General features: G+C 39.2%; 1 protein-coding gene across 1 annotated transcript in view; it reads right to left on the bottom strand.

Moving 5' to 3' along the window:
* Nucleotides 1-13,211, bottom strand: part of LOC116737007 (nucleolar protein dao-5) — a 73,557-nt gene that overhangs the window by 5,085 nt on the left and 55,261 nt on the right. The window contains exons 11-13 of the mRNA XM_032589946.1: nt 6,276-6,346; nt 5,520-5,630; nt 5,358-5,455 (exon numbers count right to left, since the gene is read on the bottom strand). Coding sequence (XP_032445837.1) covers nt 5,358-5,455; nt 5,520-5,630; nt 6,276-6,346 — 280 coding nt within the window. The remainder of the gene's footprint in view (nt 1-5,357; nt 5,456-5,519; nt 5,631-6,275; nt 6,347-13,211) is intronic.

The raw sequence follows: 13,211 nt of genomic DNA on the forward strand, positions 1-13,211 counted from the left end.
AGCCAGGGCGTGGGGGAGGCGGCGGTGATGGACTGCAGCGAGGATAATAACAGCCTAACCCATTTTCTTTTGTCGACCCCCTGCGGTGACCAACACAGAAGACTTCTCACTTACGCAGAGCCCAACATTTTGGCGGCCTTGTCGCTGCAGAGCCTGCAGACGGCGATGCAAACAGATTCTGACCCAGTTTGATCCGACAAAGCTCAGAGTTTTAAGCGGGATGGTCGAACACGGCAAAAACAAGATCTTACCAACTATTTCTGTTCAGGGTTTGGTGAAAATATCTTAGAAAATACTTGTGAATTAATTGTCTTATTTCAAGTGTACTAAGATATTTGCACTTGAAACTAGATCAAAAATACTTTGGATTTTTTGTTTTTGCAGTGTTCAATTTGGATTGAAACTTTGTGAACGAACCACAAACCAGATTAAGGAATCCTTGACTTTATGTCACTGTGTTTAGTTTTGCATTTCACCTGTATGTACGACATCTGTACACCGTGTCCAAATTATTATGCAAATTGGATTTAAGTGTCATATAGATTACATTTTTTGTTGTGCTATTAAATTTATAGATGGTATTGTGTGTCAGGGCTCTTTGAATCACTATAATTAATTTCAGAGAGCTGGGTTGATTAGTTTGTCTGGTGAGCTCAATTAAAGGAAATCTACTTAAGAAGGATGTTCCACATTATTAAGCAGGCCACAGGTTTCAAACAATATGGGAAAGAGAAAGAATCTCTGCTGACGAAAATCATCAGATAGTGTAGTGCCGTATGACAAGGTATGAAAACATTAGATATTTAACAAAAACTGAAGTGTTATACTGAGGAGGAGATTTGTGGCAGATTCAGAACAAAGATGGTTTGTACAGATAAAGGCAAAATGAGGAAGGTTTCTGTTAGACAAATTCATTGGATTAAGAGAGCAGCTGTTAAAATGCTTTTACAAAGCAACAAACAGTTATTTGAAGCTGCTGGTGCCTCTGGAACCTCAAGGTGGAGGATCCTCCAGAGGTTTGCGGTGCATGAACCTACTATTGGGTCCCTAACCAGAGCTCACAAGCAGAAACGGTCGCAGTGGGCCCACTGTACATGAAGATTCATTATCAAACAGACTTGTTCACTGATGACTGCTGTGCAACCCTGGATGGTCCAGATGGACAAAGTAGTGGATTGGTGGTGGATGGCCACTGCATCCCAACACAGCTGTGATGTCAGCAAGGAGGTGGTGGAGTCATGCTGTGGGCTGAAATCATGCGGAGAGAATCATTGGTCGGCCCCTTCAGAGTCTCTGAAGGTGTGAAAATGACCTCAGCAAAGTATATGGACTTTCTTACTGATCACTTTCTGTCATGGTTCAAAAAGAAGAGCCGAACCTTCAGTAGCAAAATCATCTTCATCATGACAATGCACCATCTCATGCTGCAAGGAATACCACTGTGTCATTGGCTGCTATGGGCATAAAAGGGGAGAAACTCATGGTGTGGTCACCATCCTCCTCTGACCTCAACCCTATTGAGAACCTTTGGAGTTTCCTCAAGCAGAAGATCTGAATGCAGTTCATATCAAAACAGCAGCTCTGGGAAGGTATTCTGACATCTTGCAAAGAAATTCAAGCAGAAACTTTTCACAAACTCACAAGTTCAATGGATGCAAGAATTGTGCTGTGATATCAAAGAAGGGTTCTATGTTAACATGTAACTCGGTCTGTTGAGATGTTTTTCATTGAAATAGCTTTTGATTTTAGTACATGTGACCATTTAATGCTGCACATTCAAAGAATGACCATTGACCATTTAGGAAAATCTGAGAAAATATCACTTGCATAATAATTTGGAACACGGTGTAAACAAAGCAAATGTCTGACGAACAGAATATTAGTATGTGACATTTTTTTCTGGCCTTTGTTTGGTCAAGCAGTGTAGTTTATGTTTTCTTATTGGTGTAAAAGAAACGTTCCTCAACTCTTAAAAGTGAAGAAACTTTACGTTCAAAAGCAGACTGCCCACTAAAACTAAAGGTGTTTTCATACCTGGCAGACTCCTTTCAATTGGGGACCAAAATTGCAACATTTGTTACATTTTTATCAGCTGCAATTCGCTTTCACACTGTATCAAACAAACCAAATTGATTGAAATACCTGTTCCCCTCCCTGCCTGTGGGGACGCTGCACCAAGAACCACTGAAGCAAACAACACAGGAACCTCTGAAGAAGACATGAGCTCAGCTTCCTTCTTATTAAAATGTAAACAAAAATGGAGTAGCATCAGATATTTAGCGGTCGTAGGATCTCTCTGTTGTTGTTGGTAACGACCATGATACATTTCTCCTGCAAGCACAAAACTAGAGCGTATGTTTTGGTTCTATTTACCCAGAATTCCCTGCACTGTTGCCCGCTTCCTGGTTCCTGCTTATTTAGGTGGACGAGAGTTTGATTTTTGGTCATCAGTTTGGTTTTCGCGTTCAAAGGAACCAGAGTTTGATTAAAGCAGACTAAACAAGACTTGTGTGAATGCAGATTAAATTTTTATTCTGCCATTTTTTTGGGTTAGTTTCTGAAGCCCAAACAAGATCTGATCATTAATTTTCATAGCTAAAAATTGTTAAAAACTAAACCCTACACTATTTATCTGCAGAGATTTTGTTGATGTCAGTTCAGAGGTCACTCCCTCATTCAGTCCAGCGACAGGAAGACGCACAATAACCCTAAACGACGACCGCCGTGGCTCCATTGACGCTATTTGTGCTTCCCTGCCAAACCACGTGATGCGCCCTGAGGGAATGTGGCGCACAATGCAGCGCGGGGACAGATGGGTCTAAAGCAGCAGAGTGAAAAGGAGGCAACAAGAGATGAAAGACATTCGACAGGTAAAGCTGGGAAGAAAGGAGGAGACAGAAGGGGGGAGGCCTGAAATTGCAAGAAATACATTTCCTCAGATCTCCACATGATCAGAAAGGCTGATTGTGTAACTACTGTAGCGGCTCATTTCCAAAGCAGGATTAGAGACAACAGGATTAAGTGAAACAGGTAAGAGGATCAGTCCAGTTCAGTAAGGATGAGATGCTTTTGTTTTCTTCTTGTTTGGGAGGCGGCATTACGAACACTGATCGCCTCCTGCTTATTATTGAAATTGCAAAGAGGAGTTTTGTGTAAAGAGGTTTAATACGGACATTCATTATCATTACGATAATTGCCTCCACATAGAGCAGAAACCCTGGTGTTTTTGTGCCAGCGCAGCAGTCAGGCTACAGGCCGCCTCCAATCCACAAAGAGTCGGCCGTAAATCAGGGGAGCCGTGACCCCGGCCCCGGCCTCGCTGAGAGGGCGCTCTCAGAGCGGGGTGAAGGCTCCGGTGCAGGCCTTGACCCCCGGGGGACCTCCGGAGCGAGCTTGGCTCCACTCGCTGATGTCTGTAGGAAGCCTTAGACCCCGGGGGCAAGGCTGAGGAAAAACAAAACGCTGTGTGTGGGAATCTGCGGCATATGGAGCATAACGTTGGGACACGGGGACGCTGAGGCCAAAGTTTGGCCCAGCAAAGTTCAGCCTGTTCACAGCTGATTCACTGGATCAGTAACATGTTCTCACATACGTGTAATTCATCTAAAAACTGATTCAATCTGAATAAAATGATCAAAGATCAGTATTCTTCAAAGAAACCAGTCTTTGATGTGATTTCTTAAAAAGCTGCAGGATGTAACTTTTATAAAAAATATTTGTAAAAATTATATTTTCATATTTATAAATATATAAAAAGTTTATATTTTATAAATATAAAACACTTATTTTATAAAGGTTTTATGAATATATAAATATAAAAACATATTTTTATTAAAATATCTACATTTTTATATAAATATAAGTGTATATTTATATTAAAATAGGTTTTATATAAATATAAAATGTACTTGCTTTTTATATATTTTTAAAATTATTTTTTATATAAAATATATTTATATTAAAAATATATATTTGTCCTCTTGGTGTGTGCTATGCAGAATCTGTTGTGAATGCTAAGGCTAGTTAGCAGTGGATAAATGGTTTTCCTGTAACAGTAAGTAGTTTGTCTGTCAATAGCTCATTTAGCAGTGAGTACAAGAGGATGATTGACAGCGTTAAGACTCTCTCCTGGCTCTGATTAGTTGTTTTTGACCTGGAGCGATGCATTTTTTCAGATGGCAATAGTAGCTCATTGGTGAGGTGGAGGAGATCCATCTTTTCACAGATTATCTCTCATAACATTCTGTCACAACATGGTTACAATTTTAACAAATATGAAAAAAATTATTTTAATAAAAGGTACATATTGCAGCTTTAAAAGTCTTGTGTTTAAATTAGCCTTTGAAAAAAAACGGAGTTTCTCATTTTTCTTTTATAGATGCAGCAAAAGAAAAAAAACTTAACTTCATTATTTTCAAATACTTGAATATTTTTTTATATTCATAGAAAGTCCAAAATATTGTTACAAAACCCTTGATATACGGCAACAAACTGTGAGTGTAAACTCCACCTTTGCACACGCATGTGAAAATAGCTCCAAACAAATGCGCAATTTTCCCACCGTACATATTTGAAAAGCAGAAGTAGAGCCTCCTGCACAACCAACAATATGCAGCAAGTGGTAACTGGATGTTGAGTCAACAATAAAACACTTTTCCACCAGCCACTGTACAGCGCATAGTGACCAAATGTGCTGAAGCTCAACTGGGGTTGCTAGGTGACTTGCGGAACTCTGCTGGGGTTGCTAGGTGACTTGCGGAACTCTGCTGGGGTTGCTAGGTGACGAGCGGAACTCTGCTGGGCTTGCCGGGGTTGGGGCATTGCTTGCTAATTTGTGACGTTACATTCTGAAACAGTTGCATTTTCCAGACACTAACAAACATTAGTTTGGGTGTTTTTTTAAGTGCTTGTGCTGTTTTTAGAAGAAGTAGAAACCCAAACTGAAGTAGAAAAATTTGCAAAATATTAATTTTTCATAACAGATTCCCTTTAAACTTAATGAGGATTCTTATTTCTCAAGCACCAACCAGCCAAATGGACTAAATTCACACTAGTTCACATTAAAATTCAGGATGATCTAAACTTTTTGTTGCTTTCCAAGGTAGATCTGTAAAAATAAAAATAAACACCCTTTTGCTTTCATAAATCATGAAATAATGCTGCAAAGAGTGCAGATATTGCCCAGAAACTGAAGTGTAGCAGATACAAGACAACTCAACGCAGTTCAAAGAGACCCACACACGACGCTAAGATCAGTGGAACAAACTTGGGTACAAACTCTCATCCTTATTTATGGCGGGTCAATGACTCCTCCTCCAGCCTGCGGCTTTGAGGAGTGCGTCCGCCTTTTCACTTACTCCATGGAGGCTATTTTCTGCGCCAGGCTCGCAATCACGGCAAACAGCCTCAGGTCCACCAGTCCATCTGTCACCCTGAAGTCCACCATCTCCAGGATCTGAAACGGGACGTTGGCGTTACGGCAGGAACTGAGCGGCCGCTGCGGTTCGTCACGGATCTACCCTGTAGACGTAGATCTCTTCTTTTTCGGACAGCAGCTCAGGAGGGATGATGGTTTTGAGAGCGAGCAGAACCTGCAGGCAGGAGATGTAGCCGTCACAGTCGTTGTCCTCCTACACACAAAAAATTATCTGTTGGCTTTATTTGAAGAAGCTTCAATGGAAAAATGTTAATTTGTAACAAAATAAAGAAGAAAACTTGAATGTTTATCACTTCCTGTTGACAACTGGTGACATTTTCTCCTATAAAAATTACATTTACTCCATTATGTAACTTTACATATTTGTTAAGACGATCCCTTATTCTCCTGCTAAATACTCCAATCTCAATTAAATTGGGTAAAAAGTGTTGAATATTTTCTATTAAGTTTTACTCCTGATGTCAAACAGATTTAGATTTTTACTTTGACTAGACCTTCTCAACAGAAGTTTTCCACCTCCATCCAACAACTCTATAACTCTTTCCATTCTCAGATGATGAAATATTAAATTGAAACTTCTATTTTAGTGAATTACAAGCATAATTTTTCTTTAAATTTAATGCTATGTGCTACTTTTTGTGGTCCAACACTTAAAATCCCAAACATATCCCCTTGATTTGTGTTTTTAAAAAGTGAAAAAGTTCACTTTATGTGGGCCTGTTGAGCCTGCAGACTCCACACCTTCCCTCCGACTGAGAGCAACACATACCAGTGAGTGAAACAGAATCTGCTGCTGACAGAGAAAGAACAAAAAGGGTTTAAATTGCCCTTCACTTACTGCTTCAAAAGCCATTTTATACTCCACCAGCTTCTCCTGACTGAAAATGCAATACTTTGCCAGAAAGTCGACTGAGAAAGACAAAAGAAGAAAACAACAGGGGTCAAAGTGTGAGGAAGCATTTTTAAATGTTCATATTATTCCTGGACAATTGTGTTTTGTTGCATTTAAAATGAGATATTCGCCTTAAATGTCTAATTTAAGGTGTGTGAATGTAGGGCTCCATTTGGGTGGCAGTCACACTTTGCTGTTGAATTATTTAGTTCTTCTTTTTTAAAAAGGAACCAAATTTCATTAAAAGGTACATTTTGTTTTACCCAGTTATGTTTGCAGTTACGTAAATTATTTAAATCAAATGTAAGCACCTGCTAACAGTTCAAATCAGCTTACATCAACTCATCATGGACTTAAATGTTACATCAGTCAAAGACTCTCATTTTTGCATTTCAACTTTTCTTTTTGCAGGGTGTATTGATTTAATAAAAACTTTGAACTTATTGTGTGTTTTATTTTCTTTATTTCTCATCCATACATGGTTCAAATTTAGCACCACTAACACCGAGTTAAATTTCAACTTAATTTGTTTCCTGTGGAGTTTTAATTAATAAAATAAAAGTAAAGACATTCTGCTAGCTTGTAGTTGTGTAGTTTCTGAGTAGTCGACTCCATCGAGGTCATGACTTCGGTTTGCACCAAAGTATGCTGGATTTTTTCTGCACTGCATTTCCGTTTTTTAAAGTAAAGCTTCAACTAATTAGTACTTTATCTTTTTAAGTTTATCCGCTAATTTATGTCTTATTTTCCTTCGATCCCAAGTATTAACTGTCTTCCCTGAATAGACAATAATACTTCTGACCCTAAAAACACTTATTATTGCCCATTTTTTAATATTTAAGATATCAAATATCAAACTTAATGTTTTAACCCTCCCAGACTGAATGGAGCACCGACAATTCAGCCAAATTTGCAGTACCGTAATTCTGCCACACTTTTCGCTATCTGAAAAATCCCAACGGTGTCTGAAAGGGGAGACGTTGCGCTTTCCAACCAATGTCTGGTTATTACGGTAATTTCACTCCCGCCGTAGCAGGAAGTGAAATTATTTTGATTAGACATTTTTTTAATAGACTGGAAATTGTGAAAATAACTTGCTAGATATTGAATATTCCAGTTGTTATGGCGAAATGGGAAAATATATTTACTCACGGGACATTTAAAACTTTGTACAATTAAAATAAGCAAAAATATCCAGGCGGAGATTTGAAACTTAGATCACAAAGGTTTATACCACCTCAGCGCTACTACATCAGATAACGTCGGCCAAATGTTAATGGTCAAATCTCTGGATTTAGCTGCAACTCTGTGAAATATGTCTGTCTTAAAATCTTAAAAATAAAAGTAGAGATTATCAGAGGAGGGCAAACTGAGACAAACCATGAATATTTCATTAGGCAAATTTTGGAGGGAGGAAAGAAATGGCTGCCTTGAAAAGAGACTTTTAAGCTGCTGCCACTTCAATTTAGGAGATGAGAATGAATCTCCGGGATAATGGATCTATTCATGGGTTTCCTGAATAAAGAGGAGCAACAGAGTTGATATCAGTCTGGACTTAAACCTCTGGACCTCTGGGGTTTCTCCGCAGTAGCAGGGGGCCTGTTTGAATCGGCCATTTATCAGCTTAGGCCTAATCAAAACCAGGCCTGGCCTTTCAGATGCAAAATGTTACATTCGCAGCCAGTCAACTTGACTTGTTAAAGCTTGATTGATCAAAAAACCTGCAGGCTGCCGTCATAGCATCTGTTTGCAAATATCTGGATAGAACAAGGCTGGCAGGGTGAGGCAGTCTGCATGCGAACCTGCAGGGGTTTAAAGTCCAGACTCGTCCCTGGCGGCCGGATCAGTGAATGGATCACCTCTGCTTTTTAGATAATTTAGAGCTGCAGTTCAGTTGCCTTGCATTGTTTCACTGCTGGGTGTTAGCTGCCATCCACTCTTCTTCTGAGGCGACTAAGAAAATTATTTTACCACCAGGTCTTCTCCATCCAGTTGTCATGCAAATATTGAGCGAACTTTTAAAATTTAGCGAAAAAGAAAAAGCAAATTTCTGGTCTTTCTATCTACTGGTTTGGAGCGAATCAACCAGGCTACGAAAAGAGTCATTACGTCAGATGTTGACGTTTACTTATGGCAAATGTTCACTACGCCCCATAAACCTTGGCCTTGGTTTGGTTGAAGTGAACTCTAGGTTCCAAAAGCAGGAAGTGAAGTGTAGTGCAGGGCATTCTGGGTGAAGTGTAGTGCAGGGCATTCTGGGTAAATACAACCAAAACCAACATGCTAGTCTAGTGCTAGCGGAGGAAATGGCTCGTGGACTCCATTTTGTTTACATTTCACAAAGAAGGAAGTTGCGTTCATGTCTTCTTTGGTGGTTTTCGTGGAATTTCCTTCAGTGGATCTTAGTGCAGCGCCCCCAGAGGCGAGGAGGGGAACAAGTTTTTCAATAGTTTGGCACGTTTGACACAGTGCAGTTTGAATAAGAACAACAGCAGCTGAAAATGTAACAAATGTTGCATTTTTGGTTTTCATTCGAAATGAGTTTACCGGACTACCAGGTACTAGGACAGTCTTTCTGGTGGTCCGTAGGCGCCCCCTAATGGTCTGCAAGGAACTGCATATAAACAACCATTTATTTGCCGTAGCATTAGCTCAAAGTGAGAGTATTGATGTTGTTCACTAGCGATGTGATTCTTTTGAACAACTCTAAGCTGTGAACGAATCTCAGTTGGTCAGAACTGTTCTTTGTTTTTTACGACTTTACTTGCTTACAATGCTCTGTTCGCACGTCAATAGCCAATGCAATTTTATTTTAGTAAAATGATTAAATTAAGCTAATTAAATACAACAGATAAATTCAATTGTTAGAAATTGGTGGATAATTGTTATATTTACTGGCGCAGAAGAGGATTTTTGTTTCTGCCAAAGCAACTACAGTCTATTTTTCTTTTATTGTGCTTCTAAATTACAAATAGCCCTAAATGTTATTGAAGAACAACTAATTCTTTTTTGATTTGCATTGGTTTGACTTCATTGGAAAGCTTAAAATCCATACTTTCGGAATCTAAATAACTCCAAATGCCTTGAGTTGACCATGATCCTTCATTAGGATGAACAAAGTAGACCAACAATAAGTGAGCTAAAAGAATAATAATTGTATTTGATGCGTCATTGCAGGGGTAATTTCTGTTGATTACTCAGTTTTCTGGTGATCTTTTGCTCAGTTTTATTAAATAATGTTAATCTGCGCATCTGTGTGAGACCCTGACGGCCAGCACTGGCTCCTGGAGGTGGTCCCAGGCTGAGGGCAGCGCTCCGTCAGGGAATCAGTCGAACAAAAGACGCAGTGGAGTGAGAGGCTGGTGGAGGAAGCGAGGGCGGGTGGAGGAGCAGGACAAAGCCGAGGCAGTAAAGCCTCCCGCCTGATAGCCTTATCTGATTCCACTCCAGCGCTTGATGGCTTTTTTTTCACCCTGCCTTTAAAGGACACAGGTTGGGCCTTTGGTGTGAAGCCTAGCAGAAAATGTTAATCAAGAGAGGGGCTGTGTGGAGAAAGGCGAGAGAAAGGGGAGAGTCACTCCGTTCAGGCTGTAATCTGTAATGAGACCGAGGCGATTCAGTTGCAATTGAGAGAGGAAGAATAGGGCTATGATGACGATGATGAGCAGGGAGGCTCATGCTTTCACTAGGCGTTTGTTTTTATGTTTTGTTCCTGTTTGTTCACGACTCCTGCATCCGTCTGCAAGCAGCCTGCGGGTCACGACTCATTTACCACGCACTTGGACCTTGTTCTCAGACCTGCAGCTGCACATGAAGAAAAGCACCTAGCTGCTCATTTGACAAGGCCGCTCTTCTGATTATGATTAATATTTTCGTTTCTTACACGCAGAGCGATTCATGCCGGGTTTCGACCAACAACTGGAAAATATCCAAATATTTTTACACTATATTGGTGTTAAGAAAATCCGTTCAGTTAAGTTCTGGTCCAGAAATTTAAAAAGGAGATAAGCAGCAGCAGGCAAAAAAAATAGAATTATTTGCTGCCATTTCCTTTATATTGTATATTAATGTTGAAACCATGTGGATATTTTTTACAGTGCTGTACATTAGATTTATAAACCTGTCATCTTGTGTTTATTTGAATTTATTAGGTCAACAGTAAAATCTCCAAGGGCAAACATGAGACATTTAGTGTAAATCTGCGCTTTCTAGTTAAATTGATTTGTTACTTCTAAAGTAAAGACAGTTTATTTTTGCCCCATACAAAATAATTAAACACAAAGAAGGGTCCTTTGTGTTTTAACGTTTTTTTAAAATTTGTTTGTTGCTCCCTTTCTCGCCTAATTCCAGATTTTTGTATAGCAACACACTGCATATAGTGTCCCATAATTCAACACAAAGATCGCTTTGAGCAGCAGGCAGGAGGTGACCCCCTTTTTAGAGCTGAACGGTGGACAGCATGGCCCACTTACACAGCAACATGTGATTAACGGCAACAAAATACATTTACACGCAAGGTCTAAACTGTTCCAGGAGTATAAAAGCTACAAAACAATTTATTTATGGGATGTTTTATGTATTATTGTTAATGTGATGATTCTGCAAATCAACAGGTGTTAAGATGCAGATCTGTTTGCAAAAGTTTAGGATGTGAAGTACAGATCTTGTAAACAGTGAATAAAGACAGATAGGAGGGCGTAAAATATCGATCCTGCATCTTTAAATTCAGATTAAAGTAGACTGAGTTACTCTATTATTTACATTTTCTCAGTAATTAGGGATTTATATATCTTTAAAAACAACAAAAGATCAGATTTGCTCTTAAATGTAAAACAAAATTTAATCTCTAAATTCTAAGTGCTGCTCAGTAAATTCAGAACAACAATGAAAAGGTAATTTATTCTGATAATTAAAGTGATATAGATTCACATATAGTGGTGCATTTCAAGTATTTGCTTTATTTAAATCAAGTTTAGTTCAATTAGATAATTTTTACAAATTTTTAAGGAAACTTGATTAATTCTCAAAAATTATGTTTTGACCAAGAAAGAACGAAAGAGTTGTTCACCGTCCAGTCACAGCTGCGTTTCCGTTGATCGTAATGTTAAGCAAATTGGAATTACGGAAATAAATTTGCTTAGTGGAAATTTTTGCGATACAATGAAGTTGTTTTTCGGCTGTATTGAAATTAGTGTATTTTGCAAAACTGCAATGGGAACTCTTTATTAGCATCCCGAGTCACATGATCAACAACCGGACATTGCTACTGGTGGAAAAGACGAAGAAGAAGACAGGAAGTGGTGAGAGGATAATGTCACAAAATGGCTTTTAATGAATTATTGTGCTAAACTTATTTACATGTAATTTTAAGGCTGTTTCATATTTAAGGGAAACACAGCAATTGCAAAATTGTGTTTTTTCGACATTAGCGGAGAGTGATTGACGGCGCTAAAACTCTCCTCCTGGCTCTGATTGGTTGTTTCTGCCCAAGTTCTGCAGTTAGCACTGGGAGAACTGGGAGAAGGAAAAGGAACTTGATTTTTTCACAGATTATCTGTTTTATATCATGGTGATGTAAAAAAAAAAAACACCCCACTTTTTGTATAAAAGGTACATACACTATAAAAAACACAAAATCTTACCAAGTAATTTTGGTCTTGTTTCCAGCGTAAATATCTCAGCAAACTTGAAATAAGACAAATCTTATTACAAGTAACTTTTTTAGCAAGATATAGAGGCTTGTTTTAAGTACATAATTACTTAACATTGATGAAAAAGTGCTACTTCCATTGGCAGATTATTTAAGTTACGACAAGTCATTTTTCCCATGTTGCAAGTTAATTAATTTGCCCAAAGAACTGGTAATTTTCATCAATATTAAGGAATTATTTACTTAAAACAAGCCTCTATATTTTGCTGAAAAGTTGTTCTTAAGTTAGTTTGTCTTATTTGAAATGTACTAAGGTAAATGCACTAAAAACTAAACCAAAACTACTTGGTAAGATTTTGTGTTTTTGCACAAAATCTTTTTTGTGAGTCTGTTTTTGCAGCTTTACATTAGAATCCTGTGTCTCGAAATATAAAGAATGTTTTATTTTTTAATGTTGATCTTAGAGGAGCGATACGATGAGTTTGTGAAGTACAACAGGCGTAGAGCAGCTGTTTTTAGTCGCAGAAATCCGATCAGAGCAGAACTTCTTTAATGAGTCGGCACAATATGAAGGCGATAACATTCTCCCGCACGCACTGTTTTACTGAAACAAACACACAAATCTCCAACCCCGCCTCTGCACTTTCTCCAAAAACACAAAGCGTATGTGTGTGTGTGTATTGAGGGGGGTTCAGGCTCTGCTAGGAAAACAAACAAAGACACACGTAGCAGCCACACTCCTGTCTCTGGCTGCATGCCATCCAGCTCACCACAAACCGCAGCCCACGCTTTCCGCACACACACGGACACACTTTAGACCAATCAGCTCAGATCATCGCCGATACGACTCCCATAGGCCGAATCATCTGCTTTAATGTGAGAGCAGATCTCCAGAGATAACCTCACAAAGAAAAATCATCTGCTATTATTGCTCCGCCGCTCCTTGACATTGTCCCATTAATAAGGCCATTGTGGAGAGCGCTCTCTGTTTGGACACCACATAATGGAGCCTTTGACAGATTTACTCCGCGCTCCCTCTCTCTCTCTGAATGCGGCGGCCATATTCCACGCTGCCGCTCATCAATAGGCGAGCTGTTTGTTTGCCCAGTTATTCCGGACCGATGGTAAACACATAATTTCAGTGCAAAGGCTGAGCAAACAGGAGTTGCATAAAGGCAGTGTACCTGAACACACACTTGGAGTGAGAGGAGGTCCCATTACTACAACCTCCT

Source organism: Xiphophorus hellerii, chromosome 17 (assembly GCF_003331165.1).
Source record: "Xiphophorus hellerii strain 12219 chromosome 17, Xiphophorus_hellerii-4.1, whole genome shotgun sequence".
NCBI classification, from domain to species: domain Eukaryota; kingdom Metazoa; phylum Chordata; class Actinopteri; order Cyprinodontiformes; family Poeciliidae; genus Xiphophorus; species Xiphophorus hellerii.